Below are 12,636 nucleotides of genomic sequence, written 5' to 3'. Positions count from 1 at the left end.
TTTGTGGTCTGATGTGAAAAAATACATTGAGTCTGCAAGCAGAAAGGAAGTGAATCTGCCAAAGTGTGCCTCGTTCCAGAACTTGTGCAACTTCTCCACTGACCCACTGGTTCCAGCAATGCTTCATTTTGCACTTGGGGTAACGCCTTTCCTGACAGAACATCAAGCAGACAAGCCTCTTGTGTTCCTTCTGGCAAAGGACCTTGAGACTGTTGCCAAAGAGCTTCTCACAAAGTTTGTAAAGTTTTCAGTTCTGTCTGCGTCAACAGCAGTCACAAACCTGTTGAAAATTAACATTGAAGACCCAAGCAACCACCGTGCGCTTGAAAAGGTGGATATCGGCCACACAGCCGAACAAATCCTTAAGGACTCCAAAGCCAGCGCCAAAGATTCATTTGCATTTAAGATGCAGTGCAAGACGTTCTTAGTGAGCATGACCAAGAAGATCCTTGAGAAGAGCCCTCTGAAGTATACCTTTGTGAGGGGCTTATCCTCGTTGGACCCCCGGCAGATGTGCACCAAACCAGAGCAGTGCCTAGCAGGTATCAAGAAAGTTCTGGATGCCCTTATTGTTGCAAGAAGGTTGCATAGTCACCAACGAGACTCAATATTTGCCGAGTATGCTGGGAAGCTGCAAGAAGAAAAGCATAAGCTGAGACTGTTCGATAAGAGCGCAGACAGGCTGGACGAATTTTCGCAGAACTTCTGAAGTTCAATTCGTCCTACACCGAGGCCACCGTAGAGAGGGGGTTTAGTGTAAACCGTCAAGTCTCTGTCGAGAACTTGAAGGATGCCTCCTACATCGCGCAGAGGATCATATGTGATGCCGTCTACAAGGTAGGCGGTATCCTGCAAGTTCCCATTACCAAAGAGTTGAGGATTTCAATGTCAGCAGCTAGGCACCGCTATCAAGCGTATCTTTAATCTCAGAAGGAGCAGCTTGATGGAGCAAGACAGTCGAAAAGGCGCATTGTCAAGGAGGAGATTGAAAACTTGAGGAAGAAGGCGAAGCTTGTTTCAATGGTAGCTGATCTGATTTCTTCAGCGGATACCTTTGCTGAGAAAGCGGAAGAGACAGGGGATATTACCCTCATTGTCAAATCAAACAGCCTCAGGAAAACAGCTTAAACGAAGACGGAAGAGCTCCTAAGCCTCAGCCAAGAAATAACCGAGAAGATGAAAGAGCTTTCATGAATCACCTACTGAAGTGTTGTGCAATAAGTTCCTAAATATGCTACAGTCAAAATATTCTACGTGTTGTGCAACAAGTTTTGCAGTCTTGAGAAGCGTTATGTTGGGTCCTTGAAAATGTGTTTTCTGGTCCTTGAAAGTCCTTGAAAACCCTTGAATTTTGGCCTTTGTTGCCTGTATGAACCCTGGGCTCCCGAAAGGGGGCCAAGTCCGAAGGGCCTAGTCCACCGGGCACCCTTCTGGCATCCGATGAGGAGATGGATGTCGCGCCGTTCCTGCCTGCAACGCAGCGCAAGGAGCAGCCTCCGATGTCCAAGCCAACAGAAAGGCCTAAAAATCCTAGAATAACAGCCCCGAAACACGACACATGAACAAAAACACACACACACTCCAGTTATTCTTAAATTTAAATAATGGGAACTGAAAACATCATCCAATGAAACTGCAGAGGCTTCCTTAAAAATCTTGACGATGTGTATGAGATGCTGCATGCCAATCAGCCAAGTATCATGTGTCTCAAGGAAACCCACCTCTATTCTAAACAAACAAATTTCTTAAATAGGTACATGGTATTCAGAAAGGACAGGGTTGGCTGCACACACTCTTCAGGAGGTGTGGCAATTGTCGCCCAGAAATCCTTAGCCTGCCACCCTGCCACTCTGAACACTGTCCTTGAGGCTGTAGCAATCCGTACGATAATATTTAATAGGTTGATAACGGTATGCTCCATTTACATTCCTCCTGATCATGCACTTTGGAGCTCTGACTTCGAGGCACTGGTCGACCAGCTGCCCGAACCATACATACTAACAGGCGACCTTAATGCGCACAACTCTCTTTGGGGCTCCTCTAGAATGGATGCCCGAGGTCGCCTGATAGAGAAATTCCTCACATCTTCAGGAGCATGCCTTTTCAACAAAAAACAGCCGACATACCATAACTTAGGACACAATACGTACTCGCATCTTGACTTGGCTATTGGTTCTGCAATTCTCTTTCCATGTCTTGAGTGGGGCGTGGGCACTGACCCATATGGTAGTGACCACTTCCCCACTTCCCTAATGTACATAAGTCAAGGCCCATGCAGTCCATCTTCCTAGAACAGGTTTAATGAATCAAAAGCAAACTGGAGTACATTCACAGAAACATCTAAACTACACCACACAACCATAGAACACCTACACGTGGAGGAAGCATCCCAACTCATCACGGCACACATACTGGACGCCGCCGAAAGGTCCATGCCCCAGGCCTCCAGTGCGTCCCGCAACCCAAGGAGGCCCTGGTGGAACGAGGACTGTAGGCGGGCACGAGAGGCCCAGAACAAGGCGTGGGGTGTCCTTCGCCGGTACCCCACGCCAGATAATCTCATTTCCTTTAAACGGGCAAAGGCTCTTGGGAAGCGTGTGTGTCGTGAGGCGAAACGAGAGAGTTGGCGCGCCTTCCTCACTTCCATCAACTCATACACCGACCAGGGTAAGGTCAAAGGAGAAAGTACCCCCGTCTCCCTGCTTTTATACTATGCCGTATGAGATTTTCAAACCCCCCCCCACCCCCCCCCACCCCCCCACCGTGATCGGTCCCTGAAAAGGGGCTGCACCGAAGTATCATTTCCCCCATTGCCATCTTTGACATTTCCTGAACCAGATCATTACTCTCGATTTATTTATCATGGAGTCCCTCAATCCAACCCACCCTCTTGCATCTCAGTCAGTCTTCTTGATTGCCAAGTATCTTGAAGCCATAATAGGAAAATCGTATAAGTGCAAAAAACAAAGGTCTGGTGAGCTCCTAATCGAAATAAATGACAAGCAGCAGTCTGCAAAGCTTCTAGCTCGGACTAGACTGGCTGATCTCGACATCAGGGTCACTCCCATCGGAGCCTCAACAGCTCGCAGGGTGTGATATCCGAGACAGATCTCCTGAACAAAACGGATGTGGATCTCCTTGCCGGCTTGAAGGATCAGGGCGTCACTGCCGTGAGACGCATCACTATCCGCAGAGACGACAAGGAGATTCCCACCAAGCACATTATCTTGACTTTTGACCGCGCAGTTCTCCCACAGCACATAAATGCAGGTTTTATCCGTTGCTCTGCGCCTCTGCTATATTCTCTGCTATAAGAGGCGCCTCTGCTATATTCTGGAGGAATAAAGGTGTGAGTTGTGGGTTGTGTTGTTGTCTGCCAACCGAAGGAAGAGTCTTTTTTTTTAATGGTTGGCTTTTCTGTCAAAAGAATTTGGAGCCTTGGCTCCCTCCTCATTTATTTTCTAATTGGCTTTAACCTGTTATAGCTAAGCTGGTGCAGGTTTTCCAGTTTTCATTTATTTCGTTTTTATTTTTAGGGAACATTTATTTTTTAGCATGGGCTTCGCACCTGGAGGTTCTTGCTTCGGCCGGCAGAAAACAGCCGACTCAGAACTGGCACGGACCGGGAGAATCCGACTGTCTAATTAAAACAAAGCATTGTGAGGGCCGCTGGTCGGTGCTGACGCAATGCGATTTCTGCCCAGTGCTCTGATTGTCACTGAAAAAAATTCCAAAAAGCGCGGGTAAACTGTGGAAGTAACTATGACTTTTTTGTAAGACAGCAATGAGTGCGTTTTCAAGCAGGAATGTTGCGAGAAGGTCGAGAAGTATTCGGTGTTACAAACTGTTTCCTGGTGGCGTAGTCTCATTTCATGGGATGACTTTTGGAGCACGGTCAATGTTGTGTCGGGAGACAATGCAGGCGGTAAGGAGTTGGGTCTTCTCCCGAGAGATATGAGTTAGTTGTCGGCATGTGTTGTGCGTAAGAGCTTGATTACCATGCAACGTTTTACACGATGAGTCCTGGGGGGTACACCTGAGTTGACTTTTATATTCTGATCCTTTGTTCTTTGGTTTCTTTTTATCAAGTTTTTTTTTGCGGTATATTATTCGGTTGTTGTGGACAGGCACTTGTTTGTACGAGGCCGGCCACTGGGATTCCATCTAGTCTAAGCAGCTCGTTCTAATCTTTCGTTCCATCCAGCTTAGCTAATTTCTGGCACGCTGGCATGGAAACAACACGTCGTACAGCCAAACACCGGCTGGGCTACGGCCCATCGTGTTGTACTAGTGACACATGTCAGATTTTTAGACCCCAGTGGCCCACACTCCGGCTTTGCCGGTGGAATTAACGTATTTCGCCAGATGCCTCATCATCTAATGGACCTTTTCCGGGTTTAAAGAGTGCCTCTAGCGGCGACTGCGGGAACCACTGCGGGAAGCGACAGCACAGCGTGTTACCCTGTTCTCTCGTTTCCCTAGCCGCAAACTGACATGGACTGATTTTTTACGCAGTGTGTATTTCGGGACAGTCTACATCATGTTGCCGATTGAGAACTTCACGGTTTTTTGATCCAGGAGGAAATTGGAGCGACGACTTGTCGTTTGTGCCCGCGATCAGCCGCAGACAGCCACCTTAAGTATTCATGGTGACGGTGAGCAGCGACACCACGGACCCCGAGCTCCCATACATAAGCCATGTCCAACCGTGGCGAAAAGTGCAAAAAACAAAGGTCTGGTGAGCTCCTAATCGAAATAAATGACAAGCAGCAGTCTGCAAAGCTTCTAGCTCGGACTAGACTGGCTGATCTCGACATCAGGGTCACTCCCATCGGAGCCTCAACAGCTCGCAGGGTGTGATATCCGAGACAGATCTCCTGAACAAAACGGATGTGGATCTCCTTGCCGGCTTGAAGGATCAGGGTGTCACTGCCGTGAGACGCATCACTATCCGCAGAGACGACAAGGAGATTCCCACCAAGCACATTATCTTGACTTTTGACCGCGCAGTTCTCCAACAGCACATAAATGCAGGTTTTATCCGTTGCTCCATCCGTCCGTACATCCCAAACCCGCGGCGCTGTCTTAAGTGCCAGCGGCTCTGGCATGGTACAAACTCTTGCCGTGGCCGAACGACGTGTGCGAAATGCGTGGCGCATGATCATCCGAGCGACAATTGTCCATCCGATACCCTGTCTTGTGTGAACTGCGGTGGGCCGCGTGCAACGGACTCCCGCAAGTGTGAAAAGTTTCAACTGGAAAAAAAGATAATCAACATCAAGGTAACTGAGAACATCACCCTCCCGGAGGCGCGAAAGAGGTTCGCCTCTTTCCCCCTCGGGAGGTACGCTGACGCGGCTCACCGGGGGGGGCGGAGCGGCGTCTGGTGTCCACAGGGACCCAGTTCAGCGAGTCTGACCTGGTCCCGCCCCCGCCCCCCGCTGGGTTGCCTCACGCAGCCCGACCCGGCACCACGCCGCTTGCTGAGGCAGCAGCGGTTGTGGTGCAAACCAATTCTGTTGGGACCGGTGCCGCTCCCGCCTCCCCGTCCTCCTGTGCGTTGGAGGGTACCGAAGTGATGGACACCACGGGCCCCGCACCAGCTCCCACCGTCACCGCACCGCCCGTGCCACCTCTGCCGCCCCCGACGGTGGTGGCCCAAATGAAGGGCTCCCGAAAGGCGGCCAGGTCCGGGGGGCCCAGTTCGACGGGCACCCCCCGGACATCTGAGGACGAGATGGACGTCGCGCCGCTCGTGCCTGCTACGCACCGCAAAGAGCGGCCTCCGACGCCCAAGCCAGCAGAAAGGCCCAAAAAGCCAAATCTTAGAGTAACAGCCCCGAAAGACACATGAACAGACATACACACAAACTTCAGTAGTTTTTAAATCTCCATAATGGGAAGAGAAAACATAGTTCAATGGAACTGCAGAGGCCTTCTGAATAATCTTGACGACGTTTATGAGATTCTGCATGCCAATCAGCCAAGTATAATGTGTGTCCAGGAAACACATCTGAATTCCAAACACACAAATTTCTTGAATAGTTACATGGTATACAGGAAAGACAGGGATGGCTGCACACACTCTTCTGGCGGTGTTGCCATAATCACCCGCAAATCCTTAGCATGCCACCCTATCGCTCTCAACACTGTCCTCGAGGCTGTAGCCGTCCGCACAATAATATTTAATAGATTGATAACGGTATGCTCCATATACATTCCTCCTGATGTTGCACTTACGAGCACCGACTTCGAGGCGCTGGTTGACCTGCTGCCCGAACCGTACATACTTACAGGCGACCTTAAATCTCACAACTCTCTTTGGGGCTCTTCCAGAACGGATGCCCGAGGTCGCCTGATAGAGAAATTCCTTACATTTTCAGAAGCATGCCTTTTCAACAGAAAGCAGCCTACATACCATAACTTAGGACATAATACATACTCACATCTCGACTTGGCTATTGGTTCTGTAATTCTCTTTCCATGTCTTGAGTGGGGCGTGGGCACTGACCCATATGGTAGTGACCACTTCCCCACTTCCCTAACATATATAGGTAAAGGCCCATGCAGTCCATCTTCCCATCACAGGTTTAAAGAATCAAAAGCAAACTGGATTATATTCACAGAAACATCTAAACTACACCGCACAACCATAGAACACCTACACGTGGAGGAAGCATCCCAACTCATCACGGCGCACATCCTCGACGCTGCTGAAAAGTCCATTCCCCACGCTTCCAGCACTCCGTGCAACCAAAGGAGGCCGTGGTGGAATGAGGACTGTACGCGGGCGCGAGAGGCCCAGAACAAGGCGTGGGGTGTCCTTCGCCGCTACCCCACGTCAGATAACGTCATTTCTTTTAAACGGGCAAAGGCTTTTGGGAAGCGAGTGTGTCGTGAAGCGAAAAGGGAAAGTTGGTGCACCTTCCTCACTTCCATCAGCTCATACACTGACACGCGAAAAGTATGGACACGAATACGTAAACTAAAAGGACAACAGACACACAGCCTGCCCCTGGTTAGTACAACAGGGGACACACTGGAAGACCAGGCTAACTTCCAACACTTCCGTGTCCAGTTCAGCGCACCACACGAACACTTGTATAAAACACAAAACATCCTGTGAGAAGAAGTCCTTGCGAGACAGTAATAAGTCAACCTCATCTTATAACACCCCCTTCTCACTGCATGAGCTGAAGATCGCACTTAGTTCTTGTAAACCTTTAGCTCCAGGCGCAGACAACATTACATACACTATGATTCAATACTTTCACACAGACACACTGGACACCCTCCTTCACCTCTACAACAAAATATTTCTTTCGGGGCACCTCCCAGGGTCATGGAGGGAGGCCACTATAGTGGCCTTTCTGAAAGAGGGGAAGGACCCTTCCTCTTCCGCAAGTTATCGTCCCATCGCCCTGGCAAGCTGCCTGTGTAAGCTGTTCGAGAAGATGATCAATAGGAGACTCATGTACTTGTTAGAGTACAATGGTCTTCTCGACAGCTGCGAGGCTGGCTTTAGGGCTGGGAGATCCACCAACAATCAACTGGTTGCGTTGGAATCGTATGTAAAAGATGCCTTTATCCATTATCAGTTTTGCATAACAGTCTTCTTTGATATTTAAAAGGCCTATGACACTGCCTGGCGGTACGGCATCTTGTGTGACCTCAAGTCGTTCGGTGTTTCTGGCAATATGCTGAACACGCTTGGTAGCTACGTGTCAGAAAGGACCTTTCAAGTGAGGGTTGGCAGTGCTTTTTGGAATGTATACGTGCAGGAAAATGGTGTCCCTCAAGGCGGTGTCTTGAGCTGTACACTCTTTATTGTTAAGATGAACCCTCTTCGGAAGGTATTGCCACCAACCATTTCCTGTTCGGTTTATGTAGATGACATTCAAATATCTTCTAAGTCCTGCAACTTTTCAATTTGGGAACGCCAAGTCCAGCTTGGGGTGAACAAAATTGCTGGCTGGGCGGACACAAACGGTTTTAAACTGAAGCCTGTAAAAAGTACTTGTGTTGTGTTCTCCCGGAAGCGCGGGATTAAGGCAGACCCTGAGATCACCCTTCATCACGCTTCTATTCCTGTAAGAAAGGAGCACAAGTTTTTAGGTGTCATATTTTATGAAAAACTGACGTTCATTCCACACATCAAACAACTTAAACACAAATGTCTGAAAACGTTCTCAAAGTCCTCTCCCACCAGTCCTATGGTGCAGACAAAGAACTCCTTCTGCGTGTCTTTACTGCCTTAGTCGGGTCTCGGGTAGACTACGGTAGTTTTGTGTATGGTCTCGGGTAGACTACGGTAGTGTTGTGTATGGGTCGGCATCAATAACAGCACTAAAAATGCTTGACCCAGTGCTCCACTTGGGCCTGCGCCTTGCGTGTGGTGTGTTCCGCACTAGCCCGGCCCAGAGTCTGTACGCTGAAAGTAACAAATGGTGCCTTGAACATCGACGAATGTACATTGATTTATTATAAGCTTTTAAGGTCTCATCATTGAATAACCATCCTTTTAAACCTGTCCTCAATGATACATCTACAACCCAGCTATTCTCAAATCGTCCATCTGTGTCTTCTCCCTACTCTCTGAGGGTGAGAGAGGAAGCTTCAGGTATTGCCGTTGGGTTTTTAGATGTATGCACATCATCATCATTTTCTGACGTTATACCACCATGGCAACTGCAGCCTGTTTGGTTTGATGTTTCTTTTATGAAAATAGATAAAAACAGGGTTCCGAGAGCTGCGATTCTGCAGCATTTCTTGTCGCTTCAGGATAAATATAAATGTGCCGAATTCTATAGCGATGCCTCGAAAACTTCAAATACGGCGTCATGCACCGCTCATGGTCCCAACTTTAATTCTTGCAGAATCATGAATGTACACACCACTATCTTCTCAGCAGAAGCATATGGCATTTTACTCATCGTTCAGCACATTCTTAAACAAATTCCCAGGTCTGTCATCTTTACAGACTCTTTGAGTGTTGTGCATGCATTGTCTTCACACAGACCCAGTAAAAACCACATTGTCAATCTTGTCTTTAATGCCATAATGTCTATATATGCTAAGAATTTTCAACTAATCCTGTGCTGGGTTCCGGGCCATGCTGGAATCGCCGGAAATGAGACCGCGGATCAAATGGCCGCCACTGCTGCACTTTCAAACACAGTGGACATAACAACAATACCCTACACTGACCTCAAGCCACACGTAAGACAACACCTTCGCAAAACATGGCAAGCCGACTGGAGCACACAGACAGACAACAAGTTACACATAATAAAACCACACTTACAACAATACACTAGTGACTCACACAACAGATTCATCGATATTGCTCTAGCTAGATTACGGGTAGGCCACACACACGTCACACACTCCCTTCTGCTCACTGGATCTCCAAGACCCCTGTGTAGCAGGTGTGGGGAGGGCCTATCCGTACTTCACATCCTCATCACATGCAAAGCACTCCAGACAACAATACGCAAGCACTTCCTTTAACACTTTTTCAGTGGGGGGGCTGAAGCAATTTTTTTATTTTTTTATGTACTTCGAAATTTTTACGCGATTAAAATCAGAGTTTCGCTAGAAAGAAAAAAAAATCGACTTCTTTTCTATTAACCACGTGCAAAAATCTTTTTTTACCCACTGGTTATTCTTAACTTTAAATTGTGCTTATTATACGTTCATTGAATAAAAAATAAACGGGATGGGGAAGGGGGAAGAAAGAGAATGTGTTGCGAGTGGCCATCTTAGTCAAGATAGGCCGCGTGCTATTAAGCAGAAAATAGAGTGAATTTTCAGTGACCACATATTTATTCGCATTTGACATATTATTTAAGCAACAGAATGTTTGGTACGTTTATACAATGGCGCAGAAAACAAGCGTAATACAAATACAAAAATTGCAATACCACAGTACAAACAGCCACGCTATAATACATACATACAATTGGAAATATTGCAAACAAGCATCACACTTATCAGTCAGTGGTGTTATTGCTATAGGGGCTTAGGTGGAACCAAAGGTTGCTGCTATCTCCAAAGTTCTTTGATGCCATCCTGTAAAGTTAGGTCTGTTTCTATTTGTATATTGACGCATATAAAAACATGACATAAAAATAATGGAAATGCAACAATACGAACAAGCACGCTATAATACATGTATGTATAGTCACGGACAAATGAAACGCGACCAGGATAATATAAACCAGAACACATAAATAGCGCGATTTCTCTCCATGCAAGTCACATTGATGTGTGGCCTAATAACAATAACAAAGATGGAAAATGTGGCTTTCAAAATATACCAACAGTGCGCCATTTTTGGACCTCCAAGAACAGCATTTTTCAATTTTGCGTGTTCTTGTTCATAATTTTGTGTTCGCACTTCATGTGACCATGACTGTACATGAATGTCAAAAATGCACAAAAGCAGCAGGCATTTCGGACAGCTAGACGGGACCAAAGGTTGCTACTCGCTCCGCTGTTCTGCTCACAAATTCTTTGATGATGTCCTCTAACCTGAGGGCCGCCGTTCTTTCCTTATGAATGTTCAAAATCAGAAGATGCGACAACCTCTTCTGGGTCATTCGGTTGCGCAAATAAGTTTTTACTCGGCGCAGAGCACTAAAAGAGCGCTCCCCAGAAGCAACCGATGCAGGTATGGACAGCAAAAGCTGAACATACCGCACGACCTGGTCCATTAGCTCGCGAATGTTTTCCGGTTTGCTTTGCAGCATCTTCAAAATGCCCAGGGATGTGGTGGAATCGGCATCGTGTAGAAGAGTTGGTAGAAGCAGAAACTGCGCCGAGAGTCTGCACAGGTCAAAATCTACTGCATGCACTCCCAAAGACGCCTTTAGCCCATCAGCTGTGAACTGAGTTCCCCTTGCAGCGCTGGCTAAAATGCCTTCCAGTTTTACGAGCTGTAACATGCCCGGCTGCTCAAAACGCCGTTGCGTTTCATTCATAATCCGATCGGCAGCAGCGAAATACTCCTTGCGCAGTGCTGCTTTAACGTCGAGTGTAACTGGCTGAACAGGCCTGTCAGTCGCCTCGTACCGCCTAGGCGGTTTTGCCGGCCTGGACACTCGAGGCTCTTTCAGGCATAGGCGTGCTGCAGTTGTGCTCGTGTGCTGCCACAGCTCCTCAAACGCGGCATCAGAGCGCAGCCGAGAGATCGCCTCGCGGAGAGCCTCTGCAGCCTCTTTTGCACCCGCCGCTCGACATGTTGAGCTCTGGAAAGCCCTTGCCAATTCTTCACAAGGGCCGAAAAAAGCTATGGAAATGTTGATCCCTAACAACGTTTCAAATTTCTGCAAAAGGGTGTAGTAACCCCTGAAAATGGCCTTGCTGCCATCTGTCACTGAACCTGGTGTCTCCAAAAGCTCCTTGAGCGTCTCCTGTACCCTAGCGTAGTTGTCAAGAAACCTTCGCATGGACTTAACTCTAACGGTCCATCGCGTAGGGCAAAGCGGCAGTAAATTGTTTGGCCTGGAACCGTTCTCCAAATCTACTTCGCCCCCTGTAGAAACTACTATGTTGGCGTAAGCACTTTTGCGCTTTTTGGAGTCGAGGATTACGTTGGAAATATCTTTAACAGTGCTAAGAGCGTCTCCAATTATGTCGCAGCTCCTGCTAGCCTCCTGCAGTACAAGATCTAAACAGTGATTACTGCAGTGGACATACAAAGAACGCGGTTCGCAATCGCTAATTCTTTTTTGTACACCCGAAAAACGACCGGACATATTTGCCGCCCCATCAAAGCAGTGGCCACGGACGCAGTGAAAGTCTAGGCCCAGGCGCAAAAGCATGTCCTTGATGGCAGAGTATAGAGTTTCAGCTCTGCTGTCGGGCGCGTTGTACATGCCAATATACTCTTCCCGAAGCTCAAGGGTCTTGCTCTGCACCCACCGCACGCAAAAGGTGAACTGCTCCTGTACCCTAGCGTAGTTGTTCCATCAGCGTTCCGTTCACATTCCATTCACATCCGTTGTTCCATCAGCGATGATACCGTAGAACGGGCCGGATTTCACGTCCTCCACAATCTCTCGCTGTACGGTATGCGCCATAATTTCTATAAGCTCATTCTGCACGTCCCCGCTCACCCATTTGTCCCTCTTAGCCATCCACGTCTTAAGGACCGGGACATCCTCTGATCTCTCATGAAGCAAATCGAGAAAATTTCCATCCAGTTTACCTTGTCCTCTAAGAGCTTGCCCTGTGCGGCAGAGATAGCGCACAGAGCTAACTATGACGCGAAGTACTGCCCTGGCATCCTCCTGATGTTTGTTGCATTGCTGCGAAAGGAGACTCAAAACAGGAATGCCTCTCTGGTATGACAAGTTTAGGCTCACGGAGTCAACGTGAAATTGGCTCTTTTCATGCGATTTGAACCTTTCGATAGCCTTTTTCCAGTTAAAACCAGTCTTAACAAAAGCTCGCTCCACATTTCTAGTGTTGTCCCCTTTTTTCTTGAAATGTCGACGGCACTCTTGACAAAAGACTAAGTCGCTCTTGCTTTGGTAGGACAGCCAAGAAAATCGCTCAAACCAGCCATGTTGACATGATCTACCTCCTTGGTTTTTTGGGAACCTGTAGTTTTTTGCCGGAAGTGACGGATGG

The 12,636-nt window shown here is 47.9% G+C and overlaps 1 protein-coding gene and 1 long non-coding RNA gene across 4 annotated transcripts in view; one reads left to right on the top strand and one right to left on the bottom strand.

Moving 5' to 3' along the window:
- LOC144176070 (uncharacterized) overlaps positions 1-12,636 on the top strand; it is a 90,184-nt gene that overhangs the window by 58,224 nt on the left and 19,324 nt on the right. The window lies entirely within an intron of this gene.
- Positions 9,986-11,937, bottom strand: LOC144176069 (zinc finger MYM-type protein 1-like). Its single transcript, XM_077705191.1, has one exon. The coding sequence runs from the start codon at positions 11,877-11,879 to the stop codon at positions 10,464-10,466; it is 1,416 nt and encodes a 471-aa protein (XP_077561317.1). The 5' UTR covers positions 11,880-11,937; the 3' UTR covers positions 9,986-10,463.

Source organism: Haemaphysalis longicornis, unplaced genomic scaffold, assembly GCF_048455015.1.
Source record: "Haemaphysalis longicornis isolate Haplotype H1 unplaced genomic scaffold, Haemaphysalis longicornis Haplotype H1 scaffold_3, whole genome shotgun sequence".
In the NCBI taxonomy this organism is placed as follows: Eukaryota; Metazoa; Arthropoda; class Arachnida; order Ixodida; family Ixodidae; genus Haemaphysalis; species Haemaphysalis longicornis.
The sequence above is the reverse complement of the archived record's forward strand: the minus strand, read 5'-3'. Positions and strand labels throughout refer to the sequence as shown.